Genomic DNA, 16,930 nt, shown 5'->3' on the forward strand with positions numbered 1-16,930 from the left:
AGGTGATTCCTCAAAGTGTCAAGAATCTTGTTCTATGTGGCTATTGGAATCACATCACCTTGGGTTGTCAGCTTTTGTCGAGGCACTTCAGCACTTTTATGTTGAGTTCCTCTATGTCAAATTCCTTTCCCAAACCAGTAAGGTGATTCAAAATATGAGTGAACCTTTTCTGCACATCAACAATGCTCTTCTCGGGTTGCATTCTAAACAATTCATATTCTTGGATGAGAGAATGTTTTCTTGATCTCTTCACATCTTCAGTACCCTCATGAGTGACTTCCAAGACCTCCCACATCTCCTTAGCTGAATTGCATTGGGATATCCTGAAGAACTCATCCATTGTTAATGAGGAGGTTATGATGTTCTTGGCCACAAGATCATATTGAGCCTTCTTCCTTTCAATCTCATTCCATTTAGATATTGGCTTTACCACTTCTTCATCCTTGACAACCTGCATTGGCAGATAGGGTCCATGGACCACGGCCTCCCAAATTAACGCATCAATAGATTCCATGAAAATTTTCATTCTAATTTTCCAAAAAGCATAATTCGTTCCATTAAACATAGGTGGTCTATTAACAAAATATTCCTCAGCAAAAAGCACTTTAAACTCAGACATTATTGCAAACAAACTTGATTAAAATACAAGTCCTAGCTCTTGATACCAATTGTTGGGTTCAATAGTGTCAAAGTTCAAGAGGGTGGTGAATTGACCTTTTAAAAGTTTCGCACAGAATCAGATTTTACCACAGTACACAGAAAATAAATCGATTTATTTGGCAATGAACAGATTTATTTTGACACTGTTTGTGTTTTAAAAACGTTTATACCAGCGAAGTAATTCTTGAGGTTATGCAGATTAATTTGCAAGCCACACACACATTAATTTTAAAGGGAAAACTATGAATAGCAAAAACAGTGGCCTTCAATTTTTAAGTGAGTGATAGAGGTTCAATTATTAGCTTGACAATCAATTGGGTAACCTATCACAATCAAACTATTCCAGTTGTAATTAACAGTTCATATATCTTCTTAACAAAACCAAACTGATTTTCCAGAAAATAAGAACAGTATGAACAAGCCCAGAAAAAACAGATTTATTTTTAATTGAACAGATTCAATTTTAGACAGATTAACAGATAAGCAAGAAAACGAGTGCAGGGATGAAGAGAAATGAACACACAACAGTTATACTGGTTCACTCAATTGAGCTACATCCAGTCTCACCTAAACCAAGGTGAAATCCACTAAACAAAACATACCAAACACACTTACACAACCACTGTTCTTGAACCCTACAAGAACCTTGGCACACTTGCTGAAAAACACTATTTCAGCACACACACTCTTTAAGAAACCCTTTCAAGAAGGGTTTACAATCACACTTTTACAAGAAATGAAATATGAAACGAATACACCTAATAGAGGATGCAGAAATCTGCCTTAGATCGTAAAACAGATTGCTCAAACAGTAGCAGCACATCTAACCAAGCCTTAGAGCCAACCAAGAACAAGCACACTTTTGATTTGTAAAATCTTTCAAGAACACATGCTAATTCTCTGTAAATCCTTAATTCTCTGTTGTAAAACTTGTTTTCTCAATTGTATGATTCACCTTTAAACATAGGTACAAATTTTCTTTTTATAGAAAAACAACTTATAACAAATTTTCAAAAAACAATTAAAGCTGTTATAAAAAGAACAGATTGAAAATAAAATGAACAAATTTATTTTCAAAAGCAGTTAGAGAATCTGTTATGTGAAGGAGACTCAGTCAACCACTCTGGTGCAAGGACAAAACGAAAAAAAAACCTTTTAAGATAAACATGACACCAAACAAAAAAGAATCTATTCATTTACAGATGAACAGATTTATTTTTCAAAACGATAACAGAAAAAACTTAACTATTGAAACACAGTCGTGTTGAGACTTAGTCAAAAATACTTGATGCACAAACCCTGATTTTCAAAGGCCTTAGTCAATGCATCAGTTTAAAAAAGAATCTATTCATTTAGAAAAGAACAAATTTATTTTTTATGCAGTAAGGGTGTTTTTGCAAAACATGTGAAAAACAAATTCAGAAAACTTGTGCTTGCTCTTATCACATGGTCAGGGGTTAAGAGGCGAGTTACCTAGCAAAAAGCCTACTCTAAACAACCTCTAACCTATACCTAAGACATTCTTAAATCAAAAGTAAATATACATGAAATTTACACAAATGGCTTCATCAAACACATGTCTTGAAGGGGCAACACCCTTCTTCAACAACCTCTTCTAATTCTTTTGAGTTAGAAATTTCACCACTGTTTGATTTGAAAATTAAGGTCTTATCATGACAGCTTAGGAGAACATGGTTGAAATATAACCAGTCCATTAATAGATCAATGTCCAAATGGGATAAGGGTAGACATATGAGATTTACATAAAAAGACCTATTAATTATAAAAATGCGACAATTAGTGAGGACATTGGTAAGAGTAGACACAATTAAATCATATGGTAATAAAAAGATAGGTAATTTTATATGTTTCACACAATCATGTGATATGAAAGAGTGAGTAGCACCTGAATCATATAATACATTAATGAGGTGACCATTTATGATGCATTTACCTTGGATTAGGTTTTCAGATTGAACAACATTGGTATCATTCATAATGAAGACTAATCCAGTTGTCGTTGGTGTTCCAACCTTATTCTTTTGTCTATTGCTACTTCCTCCATTACCTTGCTCCTTCTTTAGCTTTCTGCATTCATTCCGATAATGACCCAACTTTCCACAATTAAAACAAGTCACAATCTTTGTGGGACAATTCCCTGTTAGATGAGGTCCTCCACAGTGGAAGCACCTGATAGGTCTGGTTATACCTGAAGTATTCACAGGAGATGAGTGTTTTTTCCCTAAAGAATTCCAAGAAGTATGGAATGGGAATTGGTAATGTTTCTTATTGTTGAACTTATTTTTCTTGTGTCTTAGTGGTCCTCCTTGCCTCCATTGGGCTTGTCTTGCCTTAGTATCGTCTTCGTAAATCCTGCAAAAATTTATAAGAGTAGAAAATGAGGCAATCTCCAAATAACCAATTGCATGTTTAATAAAGATCTTAGTCCACTTTCGAACTTTGAATAATGGGAAGATTCATCAACTCTCTCGTGAAAGCAAGGACAATATTTTGATAACACATAAAATTTTGCTGCATATTCTTATACAAATATGGTCCTTTGATGAAGATTAAGGAATTCAACTTCCCTCCTTCAAAGATTCTTTGGGTAATATTTCCCAAGAAATTTTTATTTAAATATCTCAGGTAATTTGTCTTCCTTCATCTTCCAATTGTTGCTTGGTAAATCTCCAACAATTTTCAACTTCTTCAGTGAGCATAAAGGCAACAAATGTGACTCTATTTGCATCATCACATTTCATTGTAGGGAAAATTTTCTCAATTTATGCTATTCATGATTGAGCACCATCAGGATAAAACCCCCTTAAATTTTTGTGGATTGTTCCTACGTTCTAATTCTTGATTTTCTATGGGTTGAACATTTTGTTTTCAGTTCATACTTTCCAAGAAAATTGTCATTATTTCCAACAATTCTTGTGTAATGTTTGGTCTGTTGTCCATATTTTCCTAAAATAATGAATAATAACCTTAGTTTTCTCAATGTTTAATGTTTTTTAAGTTTCAATCATTGCTAAAAAAATTCTCTTTAATAAGTTATGACTTATTCTTAATCTACTTGTTTTACACTTTTCTAATTTAAAAAAAAATGTAAGAACAAACAATTTCTACTTTTAGTAAATACAACACAAACAATTTCTACTTTTAGTAAAGACAACACACAACACGTAAAAGACTGAATTGCTTGTCAATGATAGAAGGAATTGCTCTGATGTTACTAAATCTAACACCCCAACTATTATATAAATAATTATTATAAATTGAGATTTTTTTTAATATGATTTTCTTAGAAAGAACATTAATTATAATCTAATTTCATCGATATATGTCAATGTTTTACCTTTTTGGTAATTATTCACCATATATTCCAAAAATATTTAAGTTTTACAATAATAAGAGCTCTACATCAGGATATAGAATTATCTATATATTTTATACATTCTAGAGACATTAAAATATGTTCTCCATGAATCAAAGATCTTTCAAAATCTTCTTAAACATCTCTTACTGATCAGGTTTTGCTTCCACTAATACAACATGTACATATAAAAGTAAAACACGAAAATATGTGAGATCTTTATAAGCCTTAAATGTCAATCTTGATAAACTTAACATACAATACAAATAATGTAGGCTTATGACTTGACCTATGACCATAATAGCAGGGGCCTATCACTTGAATCACAACCACAAGACTTAATATTACTTTATATCACATATGGATCCATATATCATTTCTGATGATCCATTTTGAACATCAAAATTTACTTGGAAAGTGATTAGGTAGTTGAGTATTTCTCATAAAAAATATTGATACAATCACAATTATTTTTCTTGAAAAATTTGGCTATTGACTAATAAAAAGAGATATATATTGACAACCTAACATTGGTGATGTTGAGCAGATATCAAACAATCCCAAGTTTGGCTTATGAATATCCTAGTTTGGGGCGCTATTTTGAACTGTCTAGATATTCACCTACTTGGTAACTTCCTTAAACACCACTTGCTCCATGTCTTTCATCCTACAGTGTACCAAACTATGACTTTCTAAATACAAAGACTCATACATTAACATGATCTTAACTCAATGTAACAAATTTTATGATTTTTTCTCAATTGACATATTCTTTAACCCTTTCAAGAATCACATAACATGATGACTATTAATTTATACACACCATTGAGACTTATACAAAAAGTATAAAATAATAATAAAACATATAGATAACTTTCTATTATCCAAACTCATTAAATAAAAATAGTAACTTTTTTTTTATTATTACTTCATATATTTTTTTGAACTATCAAAAAATTACATTTCAAATAAAATAAAATAAGAATTAAAGCAAGAACTTTAAATAATTAGATATAAATCAATATATTATAATAAAATAACAAAAATATAAAATAATAAATAGGATTCGTGCATGATTGAAGAGATATAAAATAAATAAATAAACTAATGTGTAACTGGAGATAAATAAAATAGGACCAATGCATAATTGTAGATTAGTCGCCCCATTTGGATCAACCAACCCTTCCCGAACATTACCTGAAATAAATATCATCCCTCAGTGATAAAAAAAAATAGTGAACGATTTACTCTAATCATCATATTAAAAGGTTCATTGACTACCAGAACTTGTAACCACTAGATCATAAATTTTTAGTGATCAAGATTATTCCTACAATTATTATTATTATTACTATTATTATTAGCACTATTATTATTATTTTTATTATTATTGTTGTTGATATTAATATTATTATTATTCAAATTATTTTTAATATTAATAACATTAACATTATTATTATTATTAATTTTATTCTATTTATTATTATTGTTAGTATTATTAATTTATTAATATTATTATTATTATTATTATTAAAGTTATTAATATTATTGTTATTATCGTAATTATTGTTAAAATTAATTTGGGGGAGTGATATAGTTACCAATTTTCTGTGACTGATTTGGTGACCGATTTGTGACTAATTTGGTAACCAAGTTTGTGACTAATTTGGTGATCGATTTTGTGGGTAATTTTCTGTGACCGTTTTTATGACCACTTTTGTGACTGATTTTATGTGACCGATTTTGTGATCGATTTTAGTGGCCAATTTACTATGACCAATTTTATGACGGATTTGGTGACCTATTTTGTGACTAAAATTGTAGTCACTATTTAGGTCATTAAATCATAAAAATAACTTTGGTCACTAATTGGATCAATTAATAGTGACAACAATTTTTCGTCACTAATTTGGTCACTAATAGTGACCATATTTTTCGTTCACTATGCAACAATTTTCTAATAGTGTTTTTTAGGGCCACTAGTGCAAAAAAGGTCAACGACAACAGTTCTTTAGCAATTAGACAACGATTTTGAAACTACTGTCTATGAACACGTAGTCTATTCTATTGAGGCATAGATGGCGGCTCTTGAACCGTTGTATATAAGTCACACATAAATTGTGATTATAGTAATAATCGTCGTTTTAGACTCTTCCCTAGCACTACCAAACATTGTACATGCTCGAGGTATAAACGACGGTTATAGTAATAATTGCCGTTTTAGACCCTTTCTTGGAACAACAATGCAGTGAAAATGCTCGAATTGTAAACGACGGATATGACAATAAACGTCGGGTATACGCTTCCTACTCGAGGTATAGACGGTGGTTATGGTCATAACAACTGTGTATTATAGGATTTTATTTTTAGTTCATTTTGTGTTATGTGTTTTCCCATCTACATTAACATGTTCATTTAAACCCAACCAACCAGATACATAAATCCAGACATTCATTCAAAGAAGCAAATTATATATATTGATAAAAATGTATTACAAACACTAATACATATTCCTGTCTATCTATCTATCTAATTCATATACTATTGATTAACTATCCTAGAGTTATAGAAATTAAGGAAATATGTGGCCCAAGCATGTCTCACATAATTTATGGCGGCCAAAGATAGTGGTTGCTCATCTGTAAAGAACTACATTACAAAATAAGGTTCACCATGCCATGTCCATGTTGTATAAGATCGTAGAAACTCATCGCATAAAATGTGCTCCCTGATTTTGTTAACATTCAATCTCCTTCCGTTCAAACAATTAATGCACGGACACCTAAACTTTACTCCATCATGACCACTACATTTGGCATTACATTGCGCAAATTGTATAAATTATTGTTCTTCTCAAACTGCCCACCTGGATAATTCAAATTCAATACAATTATTGTCCCTACATCCTCCTCTGCTTTTTATAAAATATTAAAAAAAACAATTGGAGGAGTGGTATAAAAATACATGTATTAAATCTCAAACGGGAAAAGGTCTTTCATAGAAGAATCAATTGTTGACGGTCGAACACCCTGAACTCAATACCAACACATATAAAAGAATTATAAAAATACATGCAATATAAAATTAACAAATTGAATGATACATACAATTATACATAATAAAGAATATCAATTAAAAATCAATAAACTATTTATAATCACTAGTACAAAAAGGTAATTTAACGACGGTTAAAAACGACATATAAAGACGGTTCCAAAAGCGTCGTTATTGCGGGCGTCGTTATAAAGTGATGACTTTTAACGACGGTTCTGAAACTGTCGTTAAAAGGCAGGTTTTAACGACGGTTCATGAACCGTCATTATAAGTGGCTGTTATTTTAAAAAAATTTAATTAAAATAAATGACTTTTAAAGACGGTTCCTTCTGGAACCGTCATTATATCTACGTTTTTTTTTAAAAAAATATTTTTTGTTTTTTAATAAATCACAAACCTGCATAAAATTTCAAACTTCAGCAAATCAAAATATTTAAAATTATAATTTAAATATGAAAAGTACATACAACAAATTATAACATTATACAAAAAGTTTTGCTAATATATGAAAAAGTATGTCATTCTAATGATTTATCTATCCTAAGGTGTTATACATGGTTACAAATATACTTTGATCATGTTGTTCTCACATACTCCAATGCTTCCGAATCTAACGGGTGTTGGTCGTTGAACAACTGTGACGTTTGAAATTTTTTGAATTAGTGCATGAATAATAAATCCTAAATTTTAAAGTGTTTATTGTATTGAAGTATTACCTGATCCCAACCTTTCTTAATTTCAGCTTGCAAAATAGTCAACATCCACTGCATAACATAATAACCGCACTCAGAATTTCCAGATTGCCTGTTGGACTGCATGTGAAAATAAATGTATTAAATGAATGAGTGAAACACATTAAATTGAGTGAACAAATATACTTTTAATACCTTAAGGTACATCCAAGTGAGTTTTTGTGCGTTTGAAGTTCTCCTCCCACACAACATATTATATCCAGAGTAAGCACTAAAATAATAAGATTTCATGTTAGAATATATAACATTATATAATGTATAAGTAATAATCAATGTTAAATGAAACTATCGTACCTATCTATAATGTTTTTAAAATAGGTAGGGGTTTTTTTATGCAAGGAGCAAAACCATGCAGCGGTATGATCTTGAACATATATGATCAATAGTTGTCAATGACGCCTGTATAACAAATCTGTTAATTAGTTTCTCTTATTTCAATAATTTATTAAAACTTATTTAATAAATAAGAACTTACTCATGGATGTACGGAGCAAAATAAATTTGTTTTCCACCATTCTTTAAGGTAATGGTGATGTATGTTTGTGTTTCCGACTTCTTGTTTCCAATTAATTGAATGATTTGAGGGTCTAAAAACCCATATATATTGTGTTTCCCCTCATCAAAGCATAATCCAAAAAGATACCTAAATTTCAATAAGTTAGTACTAATATATTTAATAAATCAAAAGTATAAAGATTTTAATATATAAATCGACTCGTTCAATATATAAAAACAAAACCTAATCATTAAAAACTAAATTCAGATTGCCGAAGGTCGGACACCTTCGGACTCAGACTCAGTACGTTCAATATATAAAATCAATATCTAACTCAAAAAGAACACTTTCAAAATATAGTTAATAATATTTAATATATAATTAAATAATAAATAAAAATATACTAACCTCAAAAGTGAAACGAAGATGAAAAGAAACTCGCGCGGGAACTTTGTTAACGAACGATTTAGGAAGGAGGCGGTGCTGGCGTGGGAGAGCTGGCAAAGCAGGGAAAGGGCACATAGAGGTTTCGCGGAGGTGTAGGGGCGCGGCGCGGCGGTTTCACGAAGGTGCAGGGGCGCGACACGGCGATTTCGCGTAGGTGAAGGCGAGCCGCGAGACGGTTTTTTTGCAGGTGCAGGGGGACGGTAGTTTCGCGCGGCGGCGCGGCTGGAGCGCAAGCAAAGGCGTCGCGGTTGGAGCGCGAGGCAATGCGAGCAAGGCAACGCGGCGGGAGCGCAGGGTGGCGCGGGGCGAGCTCGGTGGGTGCAACGGCACGGGCAGTGGCGTGAACAAGGATTTAGGCGATGCGGGTGAGAAGTGAGAGAAGAGGAAAAACTGAATGTGAGAGAAGAGGGAATGCGCTGGAGGTGAAAAAATAAATAAAAAAACCTACTTTTAACGACGGATCAGGGGAACCGTCGCGAAAATGTCACTTTTAATGACGGTTCTGTGTGGAACCGTCGTTAAAACCTCCCTCATCCACTTTTAAAGACGGTTCAGGAAGGAACCGTCGTTGAAAAGCCAAAAAAAATGAAAATATTTACGGAATTGTCACCGCCTCGCTTATTACGATGGTTCTTTTCTAATCGTCTTTAAAGGGTGTCGTTAATGAAGTTTTTTGTACTAGTGAATCTAATTACAAAATCTAATTAAAAATCATTAAATTAATTATAAATACTAAATAATATAAATCTATTTACAATCTAACAAATTAATAATTCTATTCTAAACCTAAAAATTAACATAATATAAATATAAATTTTAAGAAATACTAAAAATACTAAAAAAAATTAAAGGAAGTCACCAACCTACAATGAAGGGCAACAACAGTGGTGAAGGCAGAGGGCAACAACGATGACAGCGGCAACGAAACAATGAATGGGGAACGTTGGTGGTAACGACGCGATAATGGTGGCAACAGAGTGAAGAAGCAAAACGAAGACAATAATCCTTGAGCAATGAACCAAATGAGTGGAATGAGCAATGACCAATGAGAGAAAAATGCAATAAGCAATAAGTGGGAATGTGAACTTACAAAGGTCTGTTGAGATTAAGACTAGAGAGACGTTTGCAAAGAAGACAAAACGAAAACGAAAGCGTAAATGGCGGGCTAAGGGTAAATAAAAGGGTCTAAAGGCGGTTCTAAGGTAAAATCGTCGCTTTAGACCCAAGCGCAGTACTCTCAAACAACAGTTATACCTAGAAATCTTCATCTTAGACCCTTTTAATTATAAAAATGTCACCGCATTTTGATGGACAACTTTTGGTAGTAAAATCAATGTATATTTGGTATCGTAAATGGACCTTTTTCCACTAGTGAGCCACTCTCGATCAAGACTTGAAGACCAAACACGTAAAAGTAAGAGAGGATAACACGATCGAGGGAGAAGATTCAATTTTCTAGATCCTATTCAAGTACAAAATCTAATAATTTATGATAAGTTGACAAAAGAAAATATCAATCTTATTATTTTGTCTTTTTTAAAGATTACAAAAATTCTTGTTAATTTTTTCATTTCATTTTATGAATTTATAAGACAATCTTGAATTTGAGAGTTTTATTTTAATATATGAATCTCACTTTACTACATGATTTTAAAGATTTTTTAATGCAACACTAAAATTTTAATGATTTTTTATTTCTATTTCAAGTTTTTCACTACAAGAAAAAATGGTTTTAACGAGGGTTTATTTTTACATTATCTAGGGTTAAAACCTCCATTAAGTCATTTACTCAGGGTTGTAGTTTCCCCCGCTAAACCATCTCTGGGGAATGTGTTCCCCAGGGTTTTTTTAAACCTCAGGAAAAAAGCCTTTCAAAATACCACGGGTTTCAAAACCTCCGTAAAATACCACGGGTTTCAAAACCTCCGTAAAATACCATGGGTTTTAAAACCTCCGTAAAATACAATAGGTTTCAAAACCCCCGTAAAATTTTTTAATGCAACACTAAAATTTTAATGATTTTTTATTTCTATTTCAAGTTTTTATTCCTATATATAAGACTTTTAAATTTCATGTTTTATCATATAGATTTTTGAAAGGTTGAAGTCTTAAACTTGTGATCTGGATTATGATTCTTACTTCAAAATGTCCAAACAATTTTGGTGTATTTTTATTTGTATTTTTTCTTTCTAAATTTCATATATAATATATTTTTTTATACACTTTTAATCTTAGGGCTAGTTTGATAGTCATCCTATTATATATTGATCAAGTGTGAGTCTTTAGATCATAGTTAAACATAATAATGAATATAAAAAAGAAAAAAAAAACACGAAGCACAATATTCAGCAGAAAAAAGAGGTGAAAGTACAACATTGTTTTATTCAAAACTAATAATAATTCATAACTATTAAGAGTTGTAACTTTTCTTTGTGTGTTTTCTACATCTTTCTCCTTATTGTTTTATTTTTAATAAAATATGAATAAAGGAAATTTCAATGCATTTGTCTTTAATAAATTTACAACGTTGTTAGAATGAATGAGTTGATATTTAGTTTAAAATAAAAAAATGCAGTTAATAAACATTTAAGGTGACAGTACGACATCAATAAAGTATTAATGATTATTCTTCTCATAAGGGATTGCCCATAAAATTTCACAAGTCAATTCTCTGCAAGACTTACAAAACATCTGCAAATTTTCAATAATAGGTGTTAAAAACAGATCTAGGTTCCTCTTTTCCTTTTAGTTTTGTCACTTCAAAATACCATAGATATCATTGTATTTCCATTTCTGAAGCATACAATCTCTCTTGCATTTTCATTTTGTGAAGTAAGAATTTGGTAGATGGCTGAAGCAGTACTTGAAGTTGTGCTAGGGAATTTGAACTCACTTGTTCAGAAAGAGTTGGGACTGTTTTTGGGTTTTGATCAAGACTTGGAAAGGCTTGCAAGCTTGTTCACCACAATCAAAGCTACCCTTGCAGATGCTGAGGAAAGACAATTCTCCAACAGATCTATAAAGGATTGGTTACAAAAGCTAAAAGAAGCCACTTACATTCTAGATGACATTTTGGACGAGTGTGCCTATGAAGCATTGATGTTGGAGTACCAAGGAGTTAAGCTTTGTCCATCAAACAAGGTACAATGCTCTTGCTTGTCCACTTTTCATCCCAAGCATGCTGTTTTCCGTTATAAAATTGCTAAGAAAATGAAAATGATAAGCGAGAGATTGGAAGAAATTGCTAATGAAAGGAATAAGTTTCATTTGGCTGAGATTGTTCCTGAGGGAAGAAGTAGAGAAACTGAGTGGCGCCAAACTAGCTCATTCATTGCCGAGCCACAAGTGTATGGAAGAGAAGAAGATCGGGATAGAATTATAGATTTATTGGTTCATGATGCTTCTCAAGATGAGGATTTATCAGTCTATCCAATCACAGGTTTAGGTGGACTTGGAAAAACAACACTTTCCCAACTCATCTTCAATCATGAGAGGGTAATAAAACACTTTGAACCAAGAGTTTGGATATGTGTTTCGGAAGATTTTGGTTTGAAGAGAATAATTAAAGCTATCATCGAAGGTGTGACTGGGCATGGCTGTGAAGATTTAGATCTAGATCCACTGCAAAGAAAACTTCAATATCTGCTCCAAAATAAGAGGTACTTGCTTGTTTTGGATGACGTATGGGACGACAAGCAAGAGAGTTGGGAGAGGTTGAAATCAGTTTTGGCTTGTGGGGCGTTGGGTGCCTCCATTTTGGTCACAAAGGTTGCTGCAATCATGGGAACAATGGCACCTTATGAATTATCAAAACTATCTGACAATGATTGTTGGAGATTGTTTAGACACAGAGCTTTTGTAGCGAATGAAGTAGAACAGGAGGAGCTAGTAGTGGTAGGGAAGGAGATAGTAAAGAAGTGTGGGGGAGTGCCTCTGGCAGCAAAAGTGCTAGGAGGTCTTCTACGATTCAAAAGAGAGGTAAGAGAGTGGCTCAAAGTTAAGGAAAACAACATCTGGGGTTTAACACACGATATTATGCCTGCCTTGAGATTAAGTTACTTGAACTTACCCATATATCTCAGACAATGTTTTGCTTATTGCGCAATATTTCCTAAAGAAGAAAAAATAGAAAAGCAACGTTTAATTGAACTTTGGATGGCTAATGGATTCATTTCATCTGATGGAAAGTTAGATGCTGAAGATGTTGGTGATGGCGTGTGGAATGAATTATACTGGAGATCATTTTTTCAAGACATTGAGAAAGATGAATTTGGCAAAGTTAAGAATTTCAAGATGCATGATCTTGTTCATGACCTTGCACAGTTTGTTGCAGAGGAGGTTTGTTGCATTACAAACGACTATGACACACGTGCTTTATTTGAAAGAAAAGGAATCCACCATCTCTCAGACTATTGGGGGAAGCTTCATCCAGTTCAGTTGCATCAGGTGAAGTCTTTAAGGACTTGCATAGGAACAAATATCCAACTTTCTCCTGGCGTGTTGAAATGTTATTCTTTACGGCTGCTTCACGTGAGTCTACAGAAAGAATTGTCATCTGCAATTGGTGATTTGATACATCTAAGATACTTGAATCTTTCTTACGGTGATTTCAAAACTCTTCCAGAATCCCTATGTAAATTACTGAATTTACAGATATTGAAATTAGATTACTGTCTTAGTCTCCAAAAGTTGCCTGACAGTTTGGTACGCTTAAAAGCCCTACAAGAGTTGTCTCTTAAAATGTGCTGGTCGCTATCGAGATTGCCACCTCGTGTAGGGAAGTTAAGTTCCTTAAGGAGTTTATCCATGTACATAGTTGGGGAGGAAAGAGGGTTCCATTTGGCTGAACTGGGACCACTGAAGCTTAAAAGAGATCTTGACATTAAACATCTGGAGAGAGTGAAAAGTATAAATGATGCCAAAGAAGCCAATATGTCAAGTAAGCAACTGAATAGGTTGACGCTGAGATGGGAGGGATTCAGAGAGAGGGAAGTAGAAGGAAATGATGAGAAGGTTCTTGAAGTCCTTGAACCTTGTAGGAAGACACTGGAGAGTTTGAGAGTGGAAGGGTACCAAGGTGCCCGTTTCCCAGAATGGATGTCTAGTCCTTCTTTCAGAAATTTAAAGAATGTAGTGCTGTGGAATTGCATAAATTGTGTAGAACTTCCGGTGTTGGGAAAACTACCTTGGCTAAAGAGGGTAGAGATAATTGAGGCAAAATATGTAAAATACGTGCAGGAGGAGTGGTACGATGATGATGTAGCTTTCGTGGCTCTAGAATATCTATCACTCCGAAGTCTTCCAAACCTAATAAGGTTATCAAATAAGGATGGAGAAAAGCAGTTTCCGTGCCTTTCAACACTTGAAATTGAGGATTGTCCTAAGTTTTCGCTGCAAGGGTTGCAGTTTCTGAAGAAATTAGAAATGACGATGTGTCCTAAGTTGAAAGTGTGGGCGGGTTTGCAATGCCTAACCAGTCTTGAGGATCTGACGATTGAGAGATGCGACGTGGTGGAAGGTTTAGAACATATGAGTGCCTTGAAGAACTTAACATTAAGGAATCTTCCAATAGAATCCTTGGAAGAGTGCTTTGGAGACCTTCCCTTGCTTCATGGATTATTCATTGTTCACTGTAACAAATTGATGAGTCTTCCTACAAGCCTAAGCCTCAGCAGGCTGAAAGGAATGGTTATCATTGGTGGCAATGCTGAGTTTCAGAAGCGATGTGAGAAAGAAAGTGGAGAGGACTGGCCAATAATAGCTCACATTCCCTATCTCCGTGTCTATCCATTCTGAATAACATGATTGGTGAGCCTGTGATCACACAGAGATTTACTTCCTATATTTAGAGGATTTGTATTATTTGCTATATACTTCAGATTTACTAAACTAGGATTTCTCCTCTCTTTTGTTACCAATTATATATCGGATTTACTAATCAAAATGGAATTGACATATGTATGAGAGACATTTCTTTTATAGATAGCAGCAGAAATATTGAATTTTTTTTTCTTTTGAATACAAAAACTTGGACAATTTTGTACGGATAAGATGGAAACAGTTATATCTAAAGATAATTTTTTTGAAATTGTATAAATCAAAATTAAGTAATCTTTAATCATGTTTGTAGATAACTTCTTAAAAATATCACTAAAAATAATCACTTTTAACTTCTACCAAATTCGGTCGCTAAAAGTACTAGTCGTTAAACTTATTCGTAACCGAAATCGTCATCAAATAAAGATAGAAGCGAAAATCCTAGTAGCAAAGCATTTAGCGACCAAACTATAAATTGGTCACAAATTTGCGACCAAAATTTCGGTCGTTATTCCGTCGCAGAAAGCTTGGTCACCAGAATTCAAAGACCAAATTAGTGACCAAATTTTACAAGTTATTAGTTAAAGCATAATCAATACTAATTTTACATTAATTTTGTTTATCTAACCATTATTTGCTCTGAATTGTAAGAATCCCATGAAAGTGGAAAGTCATAGTAGATTATGTTAATATGAGGGTGTTTGACATTTGCATATGTAATGAGTGTAGGGGCATAAGTTGTTAAGCTTGGAACTTGGGAAAACTCCATGCTTCACAAGCATAGATGTCACATTTGATGAAATTTGAATGACAATGATATATAAGATGTAAGAATGTATAGCTTTAAACTAGAGGGGGTGAATGGTTTAAAGAGGGTTTTCGCAAACTTTTAAGTCTAAAATGAAATTACTTTGAGAAAACTTGATTAAAAATTCAGTTTGCCAAAAAACACAAAGCAATTTAGCACAACACCAGAAAAACAATCGGTTGTTTCGTAAAAACAATCGGTTGTTTCGCAAAAACAATTGGTTGTTTATACCAGTTCACAATGTAAAATGAAATTAAAGAGTTCAAGAGATAGAGAGATTGAACACACAGGTTTATACTGGTTCACTCTTAACCAAGAGCTACATCCAGTCTTCCCAGAAACCACTGGGGAATCCACTAAGCAAGCAACCCTAGATTACTTACAACACCACCACCAAAGAAGTGACCTTGATCCCCTCAAGACACACACTTCCTTTGGCTCAGCACAAACACCACTAAGAATGCTGATCTTGACAACCTCAAGAACACACAACACTTCTCAGCTTCACACACAGAGTTTCTTCAAAGTACAAAAGGATTACACTTGTTACAAAAAGATCTGAAATCAATACAAGATGAAAATCTTATTCCACACTCTCTTGATCCAAGCAATCTCAAAGCAAACTTCAACTCTTCAAAAGCAAAATCAGTGAAAAACTCAAATTTATTTTTCTTTGAATAAAACTCAGTTCTCGTTTGTTACATAAACATAACAAACTATTTATTGCTTTCAAAGATGGGTTAAAGCATTTAAAATTGGAGCGTAATCAATTATAAAATCATTTAATGCTCAGTCAAAGCACAAAATAGTTTTTTGTTATGGTCCCAAAACAAACAATCGATTGAATACTCGAATCAATCGGTTGTTTTGGTTTGACGGCAAGTCAACCATCAAAAACAGTTTTCAACCTTTCTAAAAACACCTAAGTATAAAACAATCGGTTGTTTTTCACTTAGTTTGAAAAACACTTTCAATTAAAAGGTTTAAAAATGCTTAAGCTTTGGATTCAATCAAGAGTGGATTTACACAGAAAATCTACCCCAGATCCTATTCTAAAACACCTTTGCAACAACAAACACAGCTAGCCTTCCATCAAACTTCAAAGGGTTTGGATTCTTCAAAGCTTGAACACACTTGATTCAACATAAGAATCTAAAGAACTGCAAATAAAAAGCTCATATTGAGATGGAGTCTCCGAATTTGGATTACAATGTCAATAGGAGATGGGCGAGGCATTAGACGATAAAAATTAACCCTCAAATTCTTACTCGAGAAGGTCTGAACATATCAACTTGGACTCAGGTCATTAGCTTATATATGATAGGGAGAGGAGGATGGTCAAACCTCCATAAAGGTTTGGATATACTAATTTTATTTATTATTCTTTTAGTGTGGTTGAAGAGATAGATGGTGCAAAACCAAGAAACTTCGAGGAGACAAAGGAAGGTGTAAAAGGTCAGCAATGTAGTGTTCCATGAAAGAGGAGCTTGAATCTTTAAAGAAGAATCACACATGCACAC

The 16,930-nt window shown here is 33.2% G+C and overlaps 1 protein-coding gene across 1 annotated transcript; it reads left to right on the forward strand.

Moving 5' to 3' along the window:
* Nucleotides 1-11,451: 11,451 nt before the first annotated feature.
* LOC137810666 (disease resistance protein RGA2) lies at nucleotides 11,452-14,764 on the forward strand. Its single transcript, XM_068612053.2, has one exon. The coding sequence runs from the start codon at nucleotides 11,633-11,635 to the stop codon at nucleotides 14,579-14,581; it is 2,949 nt and encodes a 982-aa protein (XP_068468154.1). The 5' UTR covers nucleotides 11,452-11,632; the 3' UTR covers nucleotides 14,582-14,764.
* Nucleotides 14,765-16,930: the final 2,166 nt, after the last annotated feature.

Source organism: Phaseolus vulgaris, chromosome 2 (genome assembly GCF_051622355.1).
Source record: "Phaseolus vulgaris cultivar YP4 chromosome 2, ASM5162235v1, whole genome shotgun sequence".
Lineage (NCBI taxonomy): Eukaryota > Viridiplantae > Streptophyta > Magnoliopsida > Fabales > Fabaceae > Phaseolus > Phaseolus vulgaris.